We start from the raw sequence: 21,326 nt of genomic DNA on the forward strand, positions 1-21,326 counted from the left end.
AGCTTAAGGAGAGAGCAGTGGCAGGAAAGCAGAAAGCCTTCAACTCAATTTCAGGTCCGTACCAGGACATCAGTAACTCTTATTTAATTGAAAGAAACAGAATCACATTCAAGTACGCAGCAACTAAGTTACATTTCTAGTTTAAAAGCGTTTTCAGTTTCAGTCCAAAGCCTGGGAGAACAGTCATAAACATCACAGTAAAGCACCACGGCGCAGGGTCATGTTCTAAATCCCAGTTCTGTTAGTCGAGGACTGGACAAAGGTTATTCCCTCTTCAGGACTACACTTTGTGTCAGCATTGCAGTTCGCTGGCAGAAAAATGAAATCATCTGGGAAGTTGTTTTAGATAGACAAAGTCAATTCCTAGTGCAGTTCAGACCCACAGTCAATTTCCAGTTCTGACTTCCAGAGTGTCCATTTGCTCATGAAAAAGGAGGAAGAGTCATCTAAAAAGTTTGCGAAACTATCCTAAAAAAAGGGATCATTACCTCTATGGCAAAAAAAAATATTTTTTTTTTAAATATACCACATCTTACAATGTGTGTTCATGGAAAACCGAGAGATAATGGACTTAAGGTGTTAAGGTCCACCAGATCTGTTGTTTTTTTCTGAAGTAGGGAAGAGGCATAAGGGTTCTCTCCAGGGCATGAATCTGACGTGGGCTTAGGGATGTTTCGCTTTGAAGAAGGAGTGAAACACAGTATTGCATTCGTTTCTGCAACTTTGAATAATTTATCAGTTGTGCAGTACTTTTGATGGTACTTTTTGCTTTGCCTAATCAACAAAATTCAGAAAATTCCTCATCTGCACTGAAATTCTTTTTAGGTGACCTCAATATTCCTTGCCCTTGTTTGAGCAAGGCATTTTAATCACAGCTGAAAATAAATTGAGGGAATATCTGTTCTGAGAGTTAAAAGATCTGCTCCTGGGAACCTCCTCGGCAGCGTACTGCTCTTCATTGGGCATGGCAGGGAGCAAGACGCAAAGTGACCCAGGGAGACGTCTCCGTCTTGCAGACACAAGAGCCTATCTACTGAGGAGAACTAGAGGGCTGGGGGGCTGGTACAGAGTTCTAGCTCTTAATTATTGTTTTCAAACCATTTCAAGTCGGGATTATTTTTTAAGTCCAGGGAACAGATTCTTTTATAAGCTTAATCAGTATAGACTTACCTATTTGAAAATTCTTGAAATTATTAAATACACTCCTATCAACAGCAGATTTTTTTGCACGATATTTCCAAAATGAGATAAAGATTTCTTTCCCCCAAGGGTAAACAAACTTTTTTCAGCAGTCAACACTGACTGTATTGCCAGGATAGAGAGTTGCATTAAAGCAAGCGTAGCCAAGTTTTGGCTGTCATCGTTTCTTGCTACTTAGTCTACAGGCTGGACTTGAGAAGGAAGGACAGTTCCTATCCTCTTCTCTTTGCACATGTTGTCCGTGTCCAAGTCTCCTCTCAACTGCTACAGCAGAAAGAACATGAGACATTTCCAGGACTCAAATACCACAAGTGAAGAGAGGTTCTTCAGAGAGTTCTTGAAACGGTATACTGATACTTCGGTAATTTTTGTTGATGTAAAAATACATACATACGTGTATGTATATATATTTGGAATGTGGCTTAAATCTAAAGCACGATTGGAGATTTGAGCAGTAGAATACAAGGAGCCATGGGTAGAAGTATCACTTTGCTCCATGTTGGTGGGAGAGATGTGTCCTCCGAAGGAAGAACTCTTTCCAAGGAGAAATAGGGATTTTTCCTGCCTCCTTGGCCTCCCTTGGTATCCTTTTTTTTGGTTATTCACCCTCTCAGTTCATAAGAGGGGGCTGGTCTTCTGTCTTGCCACATTCTACTGGCAAACAGTCACAAGTACCAAAGAAAAGGTTTCCAATGTCAGCACTCCACTCCTCTCGCGTTCCCCCCGACTCACCCCTGCCCCTGAGAATTCACATTTCCTGCACACACACCCCTTAAGAGCTGAATCCTGACAAATATTCAGCTGATTTTTCGGGATGTTAACAAAACAAGGATTTTTCATTGAAGTACTTTCCAACAAGTATTTACTTGCTATCTAAATGCAACTTGAAGGTCTGTGTTGTGTTTAACAGCAAGGAATTGCAACGTTTGGCGTGGGTATTTCCAAGATAGTATTTCTGCCCTGCGCTGTTGAGCTTTCCTGCGTTATTAACTGAGTTACTTCAGCGGGTACACTTGCAATAACTGTTCTTACTCCAACTGCATCCACTGTGCGTGAATAATCTTTTAACTCTAATGTGTAAGGGCACGTGCCAGAGCACCAAACCCTTGGAAAAAAGGGTACAGTGGCAACGATGAAAATGCTGTGTACTAATGGTACCGTTGTTTGCACCTGTAACACAGTTGGGGTTTGTTATCAAGAAAAGCATGTCCAGTTTGCATGTATGAATGAAGCAACAAAAATCTCACCATGCTTCATTTTTAAACTCTCACTTGACACAGTGTTTGTGGTTTTTCTAGGCTAATTTAAAGAGAGAGCTATTTGTTATGGGTAAACCTCCTCGTAGCCCAGTGATGACTAAGAGATACTGCAGCTCACCTGTCCGAGGTCCCACCTATTCCCACAGGGTATGGTACTGGACGCCCAGTGTGCAAGAACAGCATTTCCATAGATAAAAGGAGCCCAGTGTCCAGTCTTTCAGTATTTTGCTTTTGCCCAAGTGTCTCAACACTCTCCGTACGCCGTGTTTTCTTCCTGTTGTGCTTCTGTGCTATGTCTGAGTAAAGCCAACAGGTCTGTGTGTGCCAAAACTTATTTTATAAATCCATTAGTGTATTGTGTCTCTGCAGTACTGCATAGTATTTCCAGTGCTACAAGATGTAAGAGACCACAGTTCTTTATATTTAGCCTGTTTTTTCCCTAAATTACTCCTCCATTTCAAAATATTTCTAGTTTATTAAAATTACAGCTTCTAAGAGTCAAAAATTCATACTTCATTGCACATATACAGGCTGAATTCTTGGTTTTGAATCCATGTCCTTCTTTTCAAACTGTTTTGTTGCTGCTTTAGTATGTTCACTCAGTACTGTGCTCTTTAGCCAAGCCCTGTTATTCCAGACTGTCATATTCTTTAGCCTTTCCTTTCATATTTATAGTACAACAGTAACACAGCCGTAACAATTTTACCTAGCCAGAAAGTTAGGTTGTTCAGAGTTTGCATGTGTTTCTCTCAAAAAGGTGATCTAAATTATGAAAAAAAAAAAAAAAAAAACCAACAAAATAACCACCTAAACTCTATGGGAATGATAATTCATGGGTTTTGTTCTACTTTTAGTTTTGGACTAAATTATTCTTTGCATTGGTTTCTTAACATTTGTTTCTTAAAAGCAATAACGGGATGAACTGTATTCCATGCTGGTGATTATATGTTACCGTCTTTCTGATGGCTCCCTTTTTAAAATTCAAATTTTAAAAAAAGATATGCAGGTTTCTGGAACTTTTCAAAGTCTTGGCTTTTTGGCAGGCCTCTGTTTGCTACCAGGCATGAGGGACAGTGCTTTCTTCATTACTGAAGAGAGACTGAATTTCAATGATAGGAAGGCAGGATTCTTGTAGTAGCGGATCAACACCATCCCAAAGAAAGTCCAACTGGGAATAAGACCAGGAAAAAAAGGATTAAGCCCTGTTTTAATTTTTTGAGTTACTCCAACTGAACGGTGGGTAATCAATATAGTGAGAGGACCGTATTGGTCAACGTTTAGTGCATTTATGTCTTTATTTCCAAAACCACAAGAGCACAAATTGTACACCTGATTTGCATGTTCAGGACTATGCAGAACTACTCTATGCAAGCAGATACGAATCATGCACAAACATCAGGTGTACACCTGGGACCACTGACTTGACTGCATACTTTTTAGTGGTTTTGGGATTAGGCTCTACAATTTTTCCCAGGAAACAGGACAGTGTAGTGAACTGAGCTGTAAGTTGGAAACCAGAAATCCGAAGCACCAAGGGCTACCCATAGGGTGATGCATTTCATAATGTCTCTTAATCACAATTAGCCAGACCTTGCAACGGTCCCCATTCTAGCCAATGCCACTGTATGTGGGAATGAGAGCTTAGGGAAAGAAAACAGGCAAAAAGTTTCTCGATGGCAGCTGGGCTACTATTGAGGAATGCATTCCGATAGAGAGTAAGCTCCAAGGCCCCCCTATTCAGACACAGCACAGATTATTTCCCACCAGTTTTCCCAGATTCTAGTTCCATCAAAGGTGAATCTGCTATCTCTGTAGCAATAACATAGAGTTGACAAATCTTCACTCACCTCGATTTTTTTCATCATTGGGTTTCTACAGTAGTTAACTAGCAATAAGACATTTTAAAGCATTGAAGCACCAAAAAATAGGTAACACCGACCTATCTAATTTCTCCCTGGCTTGGAATATGTTCAAAGCATTAAATAATTTGTAGTATTGCTTAGGACACTGGCTTTTATTGTTTCCAAGAAAAATCTGTAACCTCGGTTGAGTTCTCTTGCATCTCTGACTATCTTTGGCATTCAGCTCACTTACAGACCTGATGAAAGATTAGCAGAGAATAAGGTCAGATTCCAATCCAAATACCAAGCAGTCTGCCCAGTGGAATAGTCTCTTCTTGCTCGACAAGCCAACTGCTGAAGGGGGTTTACTGAGAACTGAACTGTCTAATTTGCAATCTTTATTGTTGGATTCTTCAGTAAAAATTATCTGTCTTCTACGCTGGCAGAGGAGAGTTAAGCGAGGAAGAGAACAGTCAAAGAGTATAAACAATTTCTTTTTCCTTTACTTTGAAAACCTCTTCCCGCGTAGCTGTCATTAATACGAATAAAAGTTGTGTAATCTGCCTGCCTGCATCTTTAGGCATCTTTTTAAAATTATACTCTACAGACTGTAAAAATGAAGTGGAGAACATTCACAGTGTTTTCTGCATGTCCACATACCAACATGATGAAAAGAAGTTTAACTACTTCAATTTCATCTGGAGATGTTGGGGGGGGGGGGGGGGGGCAGGAAACAAAGGAAAAAAAAACCATAGTGCATTTTAACATTCAATTGATATCATCAGGCTGTGGGTTGTTTACCACGACCTTCTCTCATGGAACACTACGTCATCTTCAAGAGTAAACCGAAATAGCCAAACCTGGGAGAGGGAGAGCCATGGAGCAATAGGACAAGTCCCATGGCTTCAAGATCAGGTTGCAATTTACTCAATTCATGAAAGAAAAGTGCTGTGAGCTGTGTTTGATACCCACGCTCCCAAAACAGATACAGTTCCCAGACCTGTATCAGCCTGTCAGTCTCTACAGCGTGACCACAGGGCATCATCCTCAGTCAACAGAGAATACGATCGCTGCTCACATCAAGAGCTCTCCCAAGCAGCTGCTCCTGCGCTGGTTCTGGCCCCAGCCAGATTCTAACGGGCAGAAGCCAACGTCTTCCTGAGCAGGATATGGTTTCTTTAGGAGGTTAACATATCTCATTTCCATTGCGTTCAGGTTTATTGTATATTAGTGGTGGGTAATGCTCCATTAAGAAGGAAAATAATTCCTTTCATAAAGCTTTGCACTGGAAATACAAACTAGTTTTTCCTCTGAAGTAAAAGCGTTAATTGTTATTTTCACACAATTACATGCATTCTTTCGAAAATTCTTTGTGCTCTATGCCTCCCAACAGCCTGCATGGCTTTGTGCTCCCCCTTGAGATGAAACAGAATTAATTAAAGCATAGCATGTTCCGCCTGCCAAGTTAGTACTCTGTGTGTGTGTAATGTAAACGGGTATGTTGTTTGTCTGTGAATATTCTAAATTCTGCCATTACATATAGGAGATTTTATTTCTGCTTATCTAAAAATATACTTCACCCAAGGAATGTATAGTGTTCATCAGTTTCATCTGATTTTTCTAATGCTATTTCTGTTTCACAGTGAGGAGGCAGCAGGGTTCCCTTCCAACTTTCTACTTCACTATAAATAGAATGGACTGTTGATAAAGTTCACAGCTTTGTTTTAGTTTTTATTATGTCCTCCAAAAACCAGATCTCTAAACCTGCCAAGATTCTTTTGCTTCTCTTAAGAATTTATTATGAGTTGGAAAAGGGGGGGGGGGGGGGATATGTTGTTTTACACCAGGTAGAATACGAACCCCTAAGCAACTCTGTATCGTGCCCCTGTCCAACTGTTTGGTCCTTAAACTATAAATCTTTATTACATTTCAAATCATTTCATTTCAGCCACAGCGCCCTGTGCTTGCTCATGAAAACATACACAGTGGGGGGGAACCGTAAGTATACTTCTTGTCTACTAAACCCAACCCTAACATTTAAGCAATAGCCAGCCCATTCTCAAATGATTTGTTAGCCTGCCAAGGACAATTATGAAGAGATTTCAGAAATTGAGAGATAACCGCATGATGTAGGAAGATATCCAAGAAGGTCCCAGAGGGCAAAGCCATAGTTGTCTAATTTACATCAAACTCAGACAGACGTGCCAACTTACAGTTCTCCATCATTCATACTGAAAAAGGATAATAATTTTATAATGACTTTTCTTATTCTCTCCGTGTTTACATCTCAGCAGAATGCCAATTAAAGATTTAATATTGATTCAACTCTTCTGCTTTACCAACTTGACAAATTATTCAGAAACAGTTCTGAATGTGAAGGGAGGGGGCGGAAACAACTTGATAATGTTGATCACAGGAACACAGGCTCGCACTTTTTGGTGTAATTTACATGTGCAATCTAAAAATTAAAGACAAGAAAGCCTTTCTGAAAACCGGAGAATAACCTAGATCTCAAGTCTTATTTTTACAAGCAATGTATGCCCTTGGGATAAAGCTTTGGGAAAGGCTATTTCAGTGCTGATTGTTAAAATGCAAGTTCAGTACGGGTTTGTTTGGGGGTATTTTTGGTTGGGTTTTTTTTTTTTTTTTTTAATTATTATTTGGGGGGACGGGGGGGTAGTGGTGGTGTCCCAGTCTTGCACTCGGGTCCTGCTTCAGTGACCACTGGAAGCAATAGCTATTCTTCCTCTAGCATCAGAGCACTTTGGAGTATGCCCCATTAGATGAATTCTCCTCAATGTAACTAAAGCTTAGCATCTAAAAATATTTAAAGATTTACCTGGTAGTCACTTTAAGAAATGGCAAAAGAGAAGAGGAGCAAAAAATTACCAAATAACTACACCACAGACAACATATAATGAAAATTAGATGTTTTGGTTTCAATCTCACTAAAACCACAAGCTCCTACGGGTATTGTTGAGCGTACTGAAGCATCTAACTCTGTTTTGTAAGCAATAATTACCTAATTAATTTTGTTCAATATAGTTTAAGTCATTCATAACTAAAGTTACTTATTCCTAAAATGAAAAAATCAAAACACATTTAAATTGCCAACCAACCATTCTCCGTCTCGAATATGTATTCTGTTAGTGTTGTAAATGGTAGTAGAGTATTTTTATGTACATTTATGTATTTAAGAAATTCTTACATTAGCAAAGAGAGAATGAAATGACTACAAAGGACCTATTAAAATGGATTATCTGGAAATGACTAAAATTAGATTTCTAAATTACAAAGAGCGCTAATTGGAAAGTTCTTGTTACTGTATTTGAGTAAGTATTTGGCTTGAATCCTATTCACAACACGTTACATCTGCAACTCCTCTACCTTTGGAAGCTGCATTTAATCAGTTTTGAAATATCATCATAGCTCTGCTTTCCTGGAATAATGATAAGCATGACAGAAAATGTTATTGCTATTTAATTTTTTGCACAGATCGTTCTTACTCCTGCTAAACAAATTACCAGAGATAATTACTTAAATAACCAGTCCCGTTCCATTTGGTTAGTGTGATTAAAATATGAAATTAGACTTTTCAGATTTGGAGGGATAACTGCCAGTAAGGAGAAATTAAGTTAAAGTCATTTTTGTCTTGAAACGGTGTCTTTTTCTCCAAATCAGCAATGTGGAAAATATATGTAGTTTACTCAAGACGACCATCGTTACAGTAAGCGTAGTCCCAGTCTGTAAATAGCATTTTCAAATGGGACTTTCAGGAGCAGGAACTTTTTCCTGAAATAATAAACATCTCATTTAAGCCATGGCAGCTTTGCCTGAATGATACAGAGCTAATGGAAATATTCAGTACCAACATATCAAAGGGGGAGTTATTTTGGTTTTATTGGGGGAAGTGTAACGGCGTTAAGGTTTTAAAGTCAGTGGGCTGTTGTCGAGAGGGAAAAATGGACATGATTATGTCTTGTTTCGATATTTTGAAATTAAAACTATTCCCTTTGTGCAATTTCTGCAGCTGTACCCCACTCCTTTACACACAGTCAGTCATAGCTGGGGCACAGATTGTGAGAATAAAAGGCAGATTCCGGCTCTGCGGGACTCGTGCAGCAATTTTCCCGTGGGCTCTCAGCCCGAGCACCTTCAGTACCCCCTATTCAGAGCTTAGTGCCATTCTTTCAATTCCGAGAAACTCAATTAAAAGCTGAGAAGGAATGAAAAGATAATCAGTTTAGTAGTCTCATAATACCTCTTTCCATTTATCCACAACACATCCTTCAATCTGCAGCCCGCGGCTGGGAGGGGAGGTACAAGTCAGTATCTGAATACTGCTCGAGTTGCCATCCTTATGTCCCCTGATATGATTCAAGCCTCTCCCTCACTCTCAGAGATATTTTTATATATATAATTTTTAACATATATCTAATAAATAAATATGTGAATATATATAAATCAATCAGGGGCAGTTTTAACCAGGGAAGGGGTTATGGCAGTATGTTTCCAAGTAGCAATTACCCTCCACCTTCCCCGCAGAGGCAGGCGCCTCTGTTACGTGCAGAGCTCCTACAGTGCCAAAGCTTATGCTTATGGCACGTGTGAGGTTGCTGCGCTGGGGCAGAGGCGGCACAGGGTACAGCTCTCCGGAGCTTAAAGGCAGAGGAAGAGGTTTAGGTGCTGGTCATGGAAGGGGTTAATAGAATCATAGAATCAGTGAGGTTGGAAGGGACCTTTAAGATCATCAAGTCCAACCATTAACCTACCCTGATAAAAACACCACCACTCCAACCATGTCCCTAAGCACCTCATCTACCCTTTTCTTAAACACCTCCAGGGATGGTGAATCCACCACCTCTCTGGGCAGCCTATTCCAATGTTTAATAACCCTTTCAGTGAAAAAATGCTTCCTAATATCCAATCTAAACCTGCCCTGACATAACTTGAACCCGTTGGGTTCAACGGGTAATGGGCAACGGTAATGGGCTAGTGCATCTGCAGACTGCCCTCTACAAGTCCTCCGTTTTGGTGACTCAACTATAAAATAATGCTTAAAAAATAATAATAATAATAGAATTCTGTGTTCAAAGCAACTGGTTGAGGAGCCATGGGGCTTGCCGTGAGTCCCCGGTCTTTAGTGTCCAACGAGTCACCTTTCCGATAAAGTTTGATTTATCTACTCTAAGTACCTAGCCCTGCAGTCCACCAGGCAAAATAAACCCTTTCCCCCCATATTTGCAAGAAATGTTATGTATTAGTTCATGTTTAAAGCAGCTCCTTTACTTCAGCAAAGGTGCAAAGAACTCTTACTTCTTTTTAAAATGCATCATTTGTCCTATTTAAGGTTTCAGGCTCTATATAACTATACTCCTAGGAACGAAGATGAATTGGAGCTCAGAGAGGGAGATGTCATTGATGTGATGGAAAAATGTGATGATGGATGGTTTGTGGGTATGTTTCCATTTGGTTGCCTCCCCCCTACCCCCCGAGCTTTGCTGCCCTCTTTGCTTGGTGTCTTATAAACAAATTGATTTTTGGTATTTGGTGTAACAAACCTGAACCTGGCTTTATCAGGAGAAATCCCAACCAAAATCCACTGAAACGAGCGGGTGATTTTTCACTTGTGTCTTTTGGAATTGATGGACGCAAATTGACACGTGCCTCCAGGTTGTTGTACAGCACTGTTGTCATTCTTATGTGACACAAAATGCACTGTGTATTACTGCTCTCTTCATAAAGACCAGGTAACGTAAAACTTACTCGCATGAATACGTTTGCAGAACTGACTACTTGTGAGAAGCAAGTACTACTGAACAAACAGAGATTTCATAACTAGGCCTGGATACGGCGGCTTAATCATTCCATAAACCCTCAAGCACACGGTGGCTAACTTAATCATCCAACTAGTCCTCAACTTTGCAAAAATTCAGATTATGTAAAGAGACTTGATGTTGTTGCCATTAAATTATTTCTAGGTATCAAGTCCACATTTTAGTTATAATTTGCGGTTATAATTTTCTAAAACGCATGACTCACAAGTGAAATTCAGAGTAACTTTTTGAAGTTACAAAGAACTGTAGATATTTCTGTTTGTGCAATATTAAACATGAAAATCTAAAGGCCGTGCTTACATAGTGATTGCCTGTTGTTATTCCCATCTTTCATCTATTGCTTCTAATTTCAGGAACCTCGAGAAGAACCAAATTCTTTGGTACTTTCCCTGGAAACTATGTCAAGAGGCTGTGAATTTTTTTTTTCTACTTATTTATGCTGCATCTCTGCAACACATTTGCATAAAGCTGCTAGAAAACACGCTCCGCTGGCCTTCTGTTTTCTTGCTTGCAGTCTCAACTAGAGGCCATCTAGTCCATCCTCATCCCATCCCATCCGCCCAACCGTCCCAGCAGTATTACAGCAGCGACCACGGTGTGAATAACTAAGCTTTTCTGAACCAAGAGGAATCGTTTCAACGTTTAAATAGTCCCTGCTTTAAAGTCTTTTCATAGGAAAATATGAAGGATATAGGAAAAAGCCCGATATAGGAGAAGCCTGATGACAGGCACACGGATGAATTGCCATGGGGGTGGGCGGGAAGGGGGAGAAACTGGTTTCGGTTTGGACATTTGTGGTACTATCATGAAGTTTGATGGGATTTTTTTCAGCATGCACGTAAGACAGGGGGAAGTTGCTGTTTACTATTTAAAAAAAAATATATAATTGTTTGAGTTTCCACATTCTTATTAGCTTGGCAGCATTTGTTGCTTTCACTTTGCCGTATCACAGGTTTGCCTATTGTACTGGTTTACAATGTATGACAAATTATAATGTAGATTTTTTGCCTGCACTTGTATGTTGTAACATATGCACAGTGATTGTAAAATCTCAAGCAAGCGTAGTGGAAAAAAAAGTGGAAGAACTGCAAGTGTTCTGGACGGGTGCAATGGTATTAGTTAAACCTTTTTTCTTTATTTCCCTAATAAAGCTGTAGTTTTCTGTTAAAAGGCAAGAAGCGCAAGAGGCGTAAAACCTCAGGAAAGAGGATTTAATGAAGAGCCAGACAATGATATAAGCATAGACAATAATAACCTGCTACTGATGTCTGACCTTAAATGGTTGTAATCAGAGAGTTGTACTAGTAAGCAACATGAAATTTGAGGGTTTAGTGGTTTTCGTATCAGGAATGTTAAGAAGCAGGAAGTAAACAGTGTTAGTGCAAAGGGTCCTTGGTTGTTTGGGGTTTTTTTTTTTTCTCCTAACATAGCCACCTGAAAAAAATATTCACAAGTATCATGTACTGATTTACTTCACTATATATATACACACATGTATGTTAACAAAACCTGAGTTACACGTTCCTTTTAGGAATTTAGTACAGAAAAAAAAAAAAAAAAAAGAGTCACAAGTATTAAAAAACTGGTACATTTTAGAGGTGGGTTGTTTGATTATTTTTTTTTCCTGAAGTATTTGAAAACACACATTTTCCATAAGCAAAGGTAAGCATAAATAGCAAATGAAATTAAAGCACAGGATGCTAATGACTATGGCTTTATAAAAGCAAAAATTCAGATTTGGTTTCTTCAGCACCTTATAGATGGCAAAAGCTTCTACCGCATTTCTCATGGGTAAAGGATTGAAATTATCAAAATGTATGTAGTCTCTGTAGCATTTTGTACATATGTTTGCTTTTTTGTACAGAGCCATTTGGTTGTTGATTTTAAAAAAATTAAGTTCCTTAATTGATCTTTGCCCTCTTCACATACAGAACATTTCAATGCATTTTTCTTTTCTTGCTCTATTTACCATAAGCACATCTGGATAGTGCAATTCTGTAAGATAGCATTTTATGCAAAATTTTATTAATTAAAATATGGTTTACCAGCCAAATCTAAATGTACATATGTCTTTATTACTGAGAAATGTCATTAAGACAAAGGTAAAGAAACATCTTTGTGCAGCATACCTTTATTATTGCAGATTTCATGGCAAAAGCTTTATATTCAAAGGCTTTCAATTTTAAACTAGATCTGCATGCAGCTTTGCTGTGAGATTAATACCTATCTTTGATGCCATTTATGATTGAATACTTAAATATCTGTTGCCTGTGATATTTAAAAAGTACTGTTTCTACTCTGTATCTGATTTTAGAAAAAAAAAATACAGGTTTTTCATACCTGGCTTTCAGGTAACTGACTTTGAATTCCTACAAGCAAAAGGTCTCTGTGGTTTTTTTTCTTGAATAGACTTCTAATAAATTTTGCTTGGACTACACAACTGTTTCCCCCATCATTTCTAAAAATACACGTAACTTAAGTGTTTCACAGCACTTAACTCTTCGAGGCCTACATGCAAACAGTTTCGCCTTGTACAGAGATTTTTTCCCACCACCAAGCATACACCAGTTACGTACATATGAGCAACTTGCACTGCCCACACAGCTCTCAGTTGGTCCTCTTCAGTGTCATCCCTAAAACGCTTGAACGCAAAAGCAACTTTATGGACTTTCCGCATGGACCGTGCTAATCCGAGATGATTTTCCTGTGCCAGAGCCACCCTTCGCTCCAGACACCCAAAGGTAAAACGCACAATGGTAAACCCTTTATACCTGGCAAAAGTTCCCATGCCCTAAGCCTTCAACAAAAGCAAAACAAGAACTCCTCTGTAAAGGGACAGCATAGAAGCAAGATTTAAGGAAAATACAGATTTTTGGTGAGTATCTTATACTTGGGACTCTGCCTGCAAAACTGAATACTAATGTCTTTGATGTTTGGAAAAAGCAAAACTACCAACACATCTTTAAAAAAAAAAAAAAAAAAAACACATACACAAGTATGTAGCTTAACCTTCCTGGAGACAAAGTTAACATCTTCACACCAGAGCCTGCTGTTAAGACCAGCAAATAAACTCATTGTTGGTATAAATACTGTCAGTGCTGGGAGTGCTTTCTATTTGGACAAGACCTAATTTAGTCAGCACTATTCCCCCTGAGGTAAATGTGCCCTTTCCAGTGCTAAGTTAGGTTAAACCCACCGCACGCATCTCTTCTTGCAGCCCTACAACCACAGAAGGGTTTGGGTTGGAAAAGACCTTAAAGACCATCAAGTTCCACCCCCCTGCCATGGGCGGGGTGTCGTGGTTTAGGCTGAAATCCACTACTGGGGACCTGGGGGACCCCAGATGGGACCGACAGATGCTCCCCTCTACCCCCCTTCAAAGAGAGAGGCAGAGGAGGAAAAAGAGGCTTATAAGTTTAGAAGGAACTAAACTACTTTAATAAAATATTAATAATAAAATAAAAAGAAGTAATGAAAAATATATACAAAACCATATCAAGCTCCCGAGATGACAATCACGTCACCGGCTGGCACTGGGGCAGTCCCAGACTGGACTCAGTGACGGATGGGAACTGGATTCTGGATCTGCATTCAGGATCGGGATCACAGGCAGATGAACAGAGTCCTCCTCAGACGTCGGCCATTGAAGGAAGAGCCAGTGACCCTTTGATCCCTCAGCTTTTATACTGAGCATGAGGCAGATGGGATGGAATACCCTGTTGGTCAGTTTTGGGTCACCTGTCCTGTCCGCTCCTCCCTGCGGATGGGACCCCACTATGCTTTTCCGCTTCTGACCCTCCAACGAGGCAAATAAAGTCGGTTGGCCTTGGGGGTTATAGCAATAAGTATAAGCAAGAGCCTCTCTGCATCCCATGCCCGGGCATCAGCTACAAACATTGGTCTTATCGCTCTGAGAGTGGACACTGTCTGCACAATAAGCAGTTAATTTCAGTTGTTCGAAGAGGCCCAGCTAAGAAGCGAAGTTACTGAACAAAATTGCTTCTGTTTTACTTCAAACCAGGACACGGGGACACCTCCCACCAGCCCAGGTTGTTCAAAGCCCCGTCCAGCCTGGCCTTGGACACCTCCAGGGATGGGGCAGCCACAGCTTCTTTGGGCAACCTGAGCCGGTGCCTCACCACCCTCACAGTAAAGAATTTCTTCCTAATAGCTCATCTAAATCTGCCCTCTTTCAGTTTAAAACCGTTACCCCTCGTCCAGTATTATTATAACCATATTGCAGTCAAACACTGTGTGGATTGTCCTTTCTGCTTGCTGGGTAACCCGGTGTGGGCTCTGGGACATCACTGAAGCACTTTGGCCATACACCTGTGAGAAGTAGGCAGTACTGTGCTTTAATGGTCTTTTTCTGTAAGAGCTATCCTAATAACATCAACTGGTTGGTGTAGCCTCACCAATATAAAAAAAAACCACATGAAATAGAATCCTCTTTGCTAATTGCAAAGGGGATGAGAAAAAGGGAAAAGTTAGGTCATCGTAATAAGAATAGCAAGTCATTGACACTTCAGGAAAAACTGTAATGTTAATGTTTTAGTCCAAAAGTAGCAAAATATTAAAGGTATATCCAGGTAAACCAAATATATTCACATCAGCTAAGTCTCTGAAATCCCACCTACACTACTTAAGGAACAGTGTAAAGGGGTTTTTGAGCTTCTTTATATAATTCTTGTACACTCCCCTGTGCATTCATGAAGGAGAGCCCACAGGGCTACACGGTGCTTTGTCCTAAAGGCCAGAGAAAAAGAGGCCCGGGGAATTAGAGGTCAGCCAGTTTAATATCTAGGAAGAGACCAGAACAAATCAATTAAAAGCCTCAGATATTCGTGGATTTTTTTCTAGAAAATGATGTATCAACCTAAATTCCCTTTATCATGTCTGGATATGTAGCATAAATCTTGATTCCCGTTTGGGTTTTCTTTTACAGCTATGATATGGCAGCTGTGTTAGCAGACTAAGAAAAGTCTACATCATTCCACATGAAATCAAGTTTGTTGCAGAGATAAATCGGTAATGTAACCAGAGTGTCCCTAAAAAACCAACAGACCCCACTGGCTGCCCTGCAGCAAGCCGTGCCTCTGCTGTGGAGGCAATAGCCTCTTAAAAGAAGAAACCCCACAAGACAGCAACAAGGCAGGGAGGCCAACGCGCGAGCAGCTCAGGGCGATGATCTGTATCCCAAACCGAGCACAGGGTCACCCCAGCGGGTTTGACATTCTGTCACCCGCGCCAAAGCAAAGCACGTTGTCCTCCCGCGATGCCTGGTATTTACTAGTTGCCTTTTAAACGCTGTCGCACAGACCCGGATAGGAACACGAGGTGCTTCCCGTGCATTTGAAAAAGCGGTGCAGGAGCCAATGGGAAGCTGGAAACATGAAGTCAGTAACTCTAGAAGGACCTTAGGTCATCGCTAAGTATATTCCCTTACAGCATTTATAGTTACGTGGCGAGACCCTGCCTTTGCTCCGGTTACCAGCGAACTCCATTGAAGTCAACAGACCCCACCGTGCTGGGAATACAGTGTCTACCTTCGCTTAAAAAGAAAATTGCACAAGAGAGAAGCACTGAAGCAACCAAATGTTTTGGTTTTATTATATTGAACAGTATGAGTGCAGGCAGAGACCAGAAACCACTTCTTTAACTGCTCCCGCTACACAGCGCAGCGGATAGGTAGTAGAGAAGATGAAACTAACTGGCAAATTAACTTATAGTCAAATCACACGTGGCTCCAAGGTTGCAAAAGCATATTGAAAGGACCAACAATTCAATTTTTAAATACATTTATACAGCAGAACCCCTCATTACATCCAGCAAATATCAATCAGACCGACACCTGAATCCACCCGTTTTACAGAGCAGGAACTTGCTGGACCAACACGTAGAAATTGGTACCTCATCAATACACAGCGAGCAGGGAAGATGAATTTAATAAGGCTTTCTTCTGCAACTCTATGGGCAATCAAGCCACACCATGCTATTTATTTGCAAAAAATGCCATTTTACTTTTATCCTCCCCCCGATGGCCAGATAGTTCTGAGTACCTAAATCCTAGCTAAAACCTGCCAAATAGCATCTATTATTCCCATCAATACAGTGAAGTCACATTCCTTTCAAAATTAAGACTATTTTTACACGTATCTGCGCAGAATATGACAGAAATCCACTGAAAGGGAAAGAAAAGAATGAATGAATTCCCGCTTGCACCACCCCGAGTCAGATACTATCTAGGCCAAAGAAAGTGATACTGGTGATATATAGGCTCTCATTCATGTATTTTGTGTCACCTCTGAAACATAAAAAGAATAACAAAAGTTTCTAGGTTAATGTGGGGTGCTGAAACCAGGGAAGAGCCTGAACAATCCTGCAGGTACAATTTTTAGTGTAATCCTGGTGGTTGGTCATTCACTCTGCGCACCTGCACCCAGAACTCCCAGCTCCCGTTTCATTTGCATCAATCCCATATATGAAGCATTACAGAATTACACCTTCTGGTATCTAACTTCTATTTCTTCAAGAGTCATAGAGAAGGAGCAAAGTCCTGTGTTAACAGGCTATTTTATATTACCAGAAAGTAAAAAGCATTCTTGCTAAAATAGCTCTAATACCTATAACAACTATCCCGTAGCAATTTTTTGGGCAGCCTTTGTATAGTGATGTCACATCTAATTACAGATCGGCTGCAGAGAGGGTTCCGCTTCAGCAGAATGGCATTACATCACAAGTGACACGGTGGGGGGGATGGGGGGGGGGAAGTGTTGACTGACAACGAGCAATGCGTTGCTAGGTTTATCCTCAGTACAGATACTCATCTCAACAATTTACGTTTCTTGCTGCCAACACAAATAACAAACTTGGAAGCCATTATTTCATCACCCGCATACACGCATAGCAAAGTAATCCTCCTACATTTTCCATCCATCAGAGAAATCGGTAAACCACTTTAAAAAAAAAACAAAACACCCCAAGAATAATGTAATTATTTATTTCTACCAGTGAAGAATTACCAGAGTTACACACAGCGACTCTTGATACTGCCCTCCAAGAAGGGAGGAGACACACTTCTCTGTCATAAGCCACTATTTGGCTTTGCAAGAGAGGGTCCTGTATTCACACAGGTCCACTTCGAGTGCTTAGCTATAGCTCAAACTGATCTGAACAGTAGTTTGCTATTTAAATATCTTAAAGGATCTGTTCCTTTTAAGACCTTTTACATAAAAATAAAATGGAAGCATTTTATTTCAAGACTTTCTGCAAGTGCCACTTAAGAACCAAGGAAATGGACTGTCATATTAAAATAATAACCAAACCTTCCGTTGTTTACATCAAGTTTATTTTTCTTTCCTCGCCACAGAGCTGAGCATACAACTGAAACCAGCACTGCAGATGGGGAGCGCCGAAGAGACTGAACATGTCGTTCCGAGTGGGTCATCGTGCTGCTTCTGTCGCTGTGATTTGCAAGATAAACCCCGAGCATGCCGTGACCCAACTCATGCTTCCCCGGCTTAACGCTCCAAACTGTAACGTGAAACATGTACAAATACTGGCTGGCTCAAGACCCGCTAAAGGCTGTTCTTACACGACCATAGATTCATCTGTTATAGATAGGGGGTTTCTTCACATGTAACTGGAAATATGTGAACAGGTGAGAACCAACCCCTCCCTCCTTAAACCATAAAAGAGAACAAATGAATGTGTCCAGTACGCCCAAGGTAGTAGAGGGCAATACTTACATGCCACAGAAAAGCTCTAGAAACTATTTATAGATTCACTTCATCTGCTCCTGCAGCCAACTCCGAGGTACAAGGCACAAAGCAGCACTACGCACAATCTGAAGCAGAAAGTATGAAAGCCATATGCCATCAAAACCACGAGGAAAGGTCTAGGACACACCAAAAAAAAAAAAAAACCCTCTGCTAGCCACCAATCCATACCTATTTCCAAAGGACACCCCTACAGAGGGATGCAAACTTTTTGCACCTACCATTTAACTCGAAATCTAAGCAAGAGTGATCAGAGAAAGAAACTGGTCCAAACCTATGTCAGCATCGGACAATAATTTCTGATCATCGTAGCTTTAATTACGTCAGCATCGGACAATAATTTCTGATCATCGTAGCTTTAATTACATCAGCATCGGACAATAATTTCTGATCATCGTAGCTTTAATTACATCAGCATCGGACAATAATTTCTGATCATCGTAGCTTTAATTACAGAATGGCTGGCTTTCAAGCTGTTACAGAAAGCTGACTTTTCAGTAGCACACAACACTGAAAAACAGTAGCATCACGAAACTACTGCTTACTCTCCAAACCCTCTTCATTTTCTGCAACACACTTTTCCTTTGTTTATCTGTTTCATTGCATGGCCATAAATAGTGCAGGCTTCGAGAGAGGAATCAGCCTTCTGCAGCTATTTGTCCAGCACTCGTGCTAAGAGGTCCTTGGTCCTTCAAGGTCTTAACCACTGCTTTAATACGGGGAGGGCAGAGGGGGAATCACTAGATTAAAATAAATTGCATCACTTATAGTCACAGGCATATCCTGTACCTCAGATACAGAAACAGCATGGGTTTCAGAAATACAGGTTGTTAGTCTTCCAAACTCCACCTCTCCCCCAAAGATGGAAGAGGTCTCCTGCATTAGGACATAAAATGTATGCTGGCTAACAGCTCCCACAGCACGGCTGGTGTATGGTTAGAAGGTCTTGCCTTTAAACATCCTGACATTCCCTCACCTAGAGGTGACTTTGGCAAGTTACCTTTAATCTGTGGAAAAACGCAAAACAGAAATTGCTAAAAATGTAATAGACAGGCAAGAGAAAAACTCAACCTTCAGAGTGCCTTTATTTGCATTTCTGATTTTCTTGTCTGTTTGTTTTCAGGGGGTTGGGTTTTTTTTTTGTGTTGGTTTAGTTTTTGGATTTGTTTTGGTTTTGTTTTCCTGGGCAGGAGGGGGTGTTAAGAATTGTTACATTTTCCAGACCTTCATTTCCAGAAAGATTTTTGTTGGGAGAGGTTTACTCACATTTCAAAGCACCAGCTGTATATGCCACGATTTACCTGTCTTCACATTGTAGAGAAAGGATTATCCTTTGAAAAGCCATGGAGGGGATTACACTCAGATTCTGGCCTGGATGTCTACAGTACTAGAAAACTTCAAGAACAGAAGTTCCCAGCTACGCTGTGAATCATATTAACTCCCCACATGCTGGAGTATAGCAGTAGTGGGTGTAAGAACACCAGTTTTAAGGCTGTTGTGTACATACGTACACAGGACAGTTTTCACATTAACCATTTCAGATCCACATCGATAAAACTGAGAAGTTTTAGTTAAGTTTCTGCTGGTTTTGTCCTCACTGTGGTTGAATCCTTTCTCACTATACTGCTGGATTTTGCAAATGATTTTCCTCAAACCTGTGCACTTACTCCTACCTTCACTGGACAAAGGCAAGCAAAAAATCCAATGCATAATTGTTTACTTCCATTTAGTAGTTTCCTTTGCTCTTAAGAAACTAATTCATGGGTGTGGAGAAACAGACAGCGTCCTTTTAAAAAGCAGAAAGAAATCAAAATTGTAACGAGGAAAATACTTGAAGTATAAGCTAAATTTAAGCGTTACGCCCGAGTAACTACCCTGTGCGTCAGGACCGCTGGGATCCAGCTTTGTGGCTAGCTACATTCTGAAGCTGCTGATCTCTGGCTCGGGGCCCACCTTATACTTAAAACAGAATACCATATTCGTCTTTCAGCTGTTGCCGTTTGTCATGACCCAATAAACACGGCTAATTCTTCCATGGCAACTGCTGTTAAAATGCTAAACCCAAGCCACGAGGTGAAAGAAAAAGAGATATTGAATACAGCACTTTACGGAACGTAAGACAACAATTGTATATTAAAAGAAACTCTGATGCCTGGGTCTTAGAGGAAAATACTCAGGTTTGGCACTTGGGCTGCAAACGGCTGTGGCCCTACATGTGATCTCATCATTTGTTTGTGTATGAAGTCTCATCTCTTGGGAGACCACAACATAGATCAAGGTATCGATCTAAAAGTTTGACACATGCTTTAGAGAAACCCTGGACTGCTCTGCACTTAGAAATATCCATGTATACTTTCAGGCCTTAGGCAAAATAAACTCTTTTTTTTCCCCTTCTTTCTAAGCTGCCCAGAGAGAGGTTTCGGGTCAGTAGACTAATACAAAACAATTGTAAATACGTATTACTAGAGGTATCCTTCTCTCATACACACAAATGCACACAAACACGCATAAAGCAGTCAATGGAAAGACCCGTCAACCTCAGTGGTACAGAATAAGCCACCACGGACCATACTCTGGGTCCTTATGGTCTCCTGTTGCCTACGTGCCTCCAAAAACCTGCAGCAAGCCCAAGGGAAACACCAGGGACACACTCTCGATGGCATTCACGCTGTTGGAGTACAGTTGTATATAAGCGCTTTGCTCTGCTAAATCTGAAGAGCCCTAAAAAGCACTACTTTACAGACGAGGATAAAGACATGGACTAAAAAGAACTGCTTAGAATAAAATGTGGGAGAAAGTTCAGAAGAAGCCCCAGACAGGAGGGGCAGCTTTGCCTCCTACCTTACTTCTGTCTTCCGTAAAAGTAATTTGTAGATAGTAGTAGCATTCCCACTTTTATTATCTCTTACTTACAATGGAAGGCATTCTCAATAAGTCAAAAGTAGGATAATGATTTTAAAATTATTGACAAGAAAAGAAAAAAAAAAAAATCTGCATTAAAGATCATCAAGAGGAAGGCAAAAACTCAGGCCAGGAATAAAGTACAAAGCACAACCATACAAGCACGAGCCTTTTCTTCTTTACCAAGAAATCAGTGTTCTTTTCCTGACACTTCAATTCAGATCTTTTTCCAGATACAAACTTTCACTGACAAAAATAAACCAAAAGAAGGGAGAAAACATACACACACGCACACAAGTGTTTCCATGGGGAGAGACATGTTTACGCTACACACAGAATCTTGAGCTGACAGTTTTACCAGTCCAAGACAGACAAGCTTTCTCTTATCATCCAGTAATGACTGGAAGAAACCTTAATCTCTTCAAAAAGCAGTTTTTCCTAAAGTAGCATTGCTACTACCTCCTGCGTGACAGGTTTCTCCAGTCACGCAAATTATACTATGGAGCTGAT

The 21,326-nt window shown here is 40.4% G+C and overlaps 1 protein-coding gene across 9 annotated transcripts in view; it reads left to right on the forward strand.

Moving 5' to 3' along the window:
- SORBS2 (sorbin and SH3 domain containing 2) overlaps positions 1-12,571 on the forward strand; it is a gene marked incomplete at its 5' end in the record, with an annotated part of 110,571 nt that extends 98,000 nt beyond the window's left edge. For all 9 annotated transcript variants that reach the window (XM_082482010.1, XM_082482015.1, XM_082482011.1 and 6 more), the window contains 3 exons: positions 6,249-6,298; positions 9,651-9,757; positions 10,491-12,571. In XM_082482010.1, the coding sequence (XP_082338136.1) occupies positions 6,249-6,298; positions 9,651-9,757; positions 10,491-10,552 (219 nt within the window). In that variant the 3' untranslated portion in view covers positions 10,553-12,571. The remainder of the gene's footprint in view (positions 1-6,248; positions 6,299-9,650; positions 9,758-10,490) is intronic.
- Between the last annotated feature and the right edge of the window lie 8,755 nt (positions 12,572-21,326).

This window comes from Vanellus vanellus (genome assembly GCF_965231255.1).
Source record: "Vanellus vanellus genome assembly, chromosome: 4".
Lineage (NCBI taxonomy): Eukaryota > Metazoa > Chordata > Aves > Charadriiformes > Charadriidae > Vanellus > Vanellus vanellus.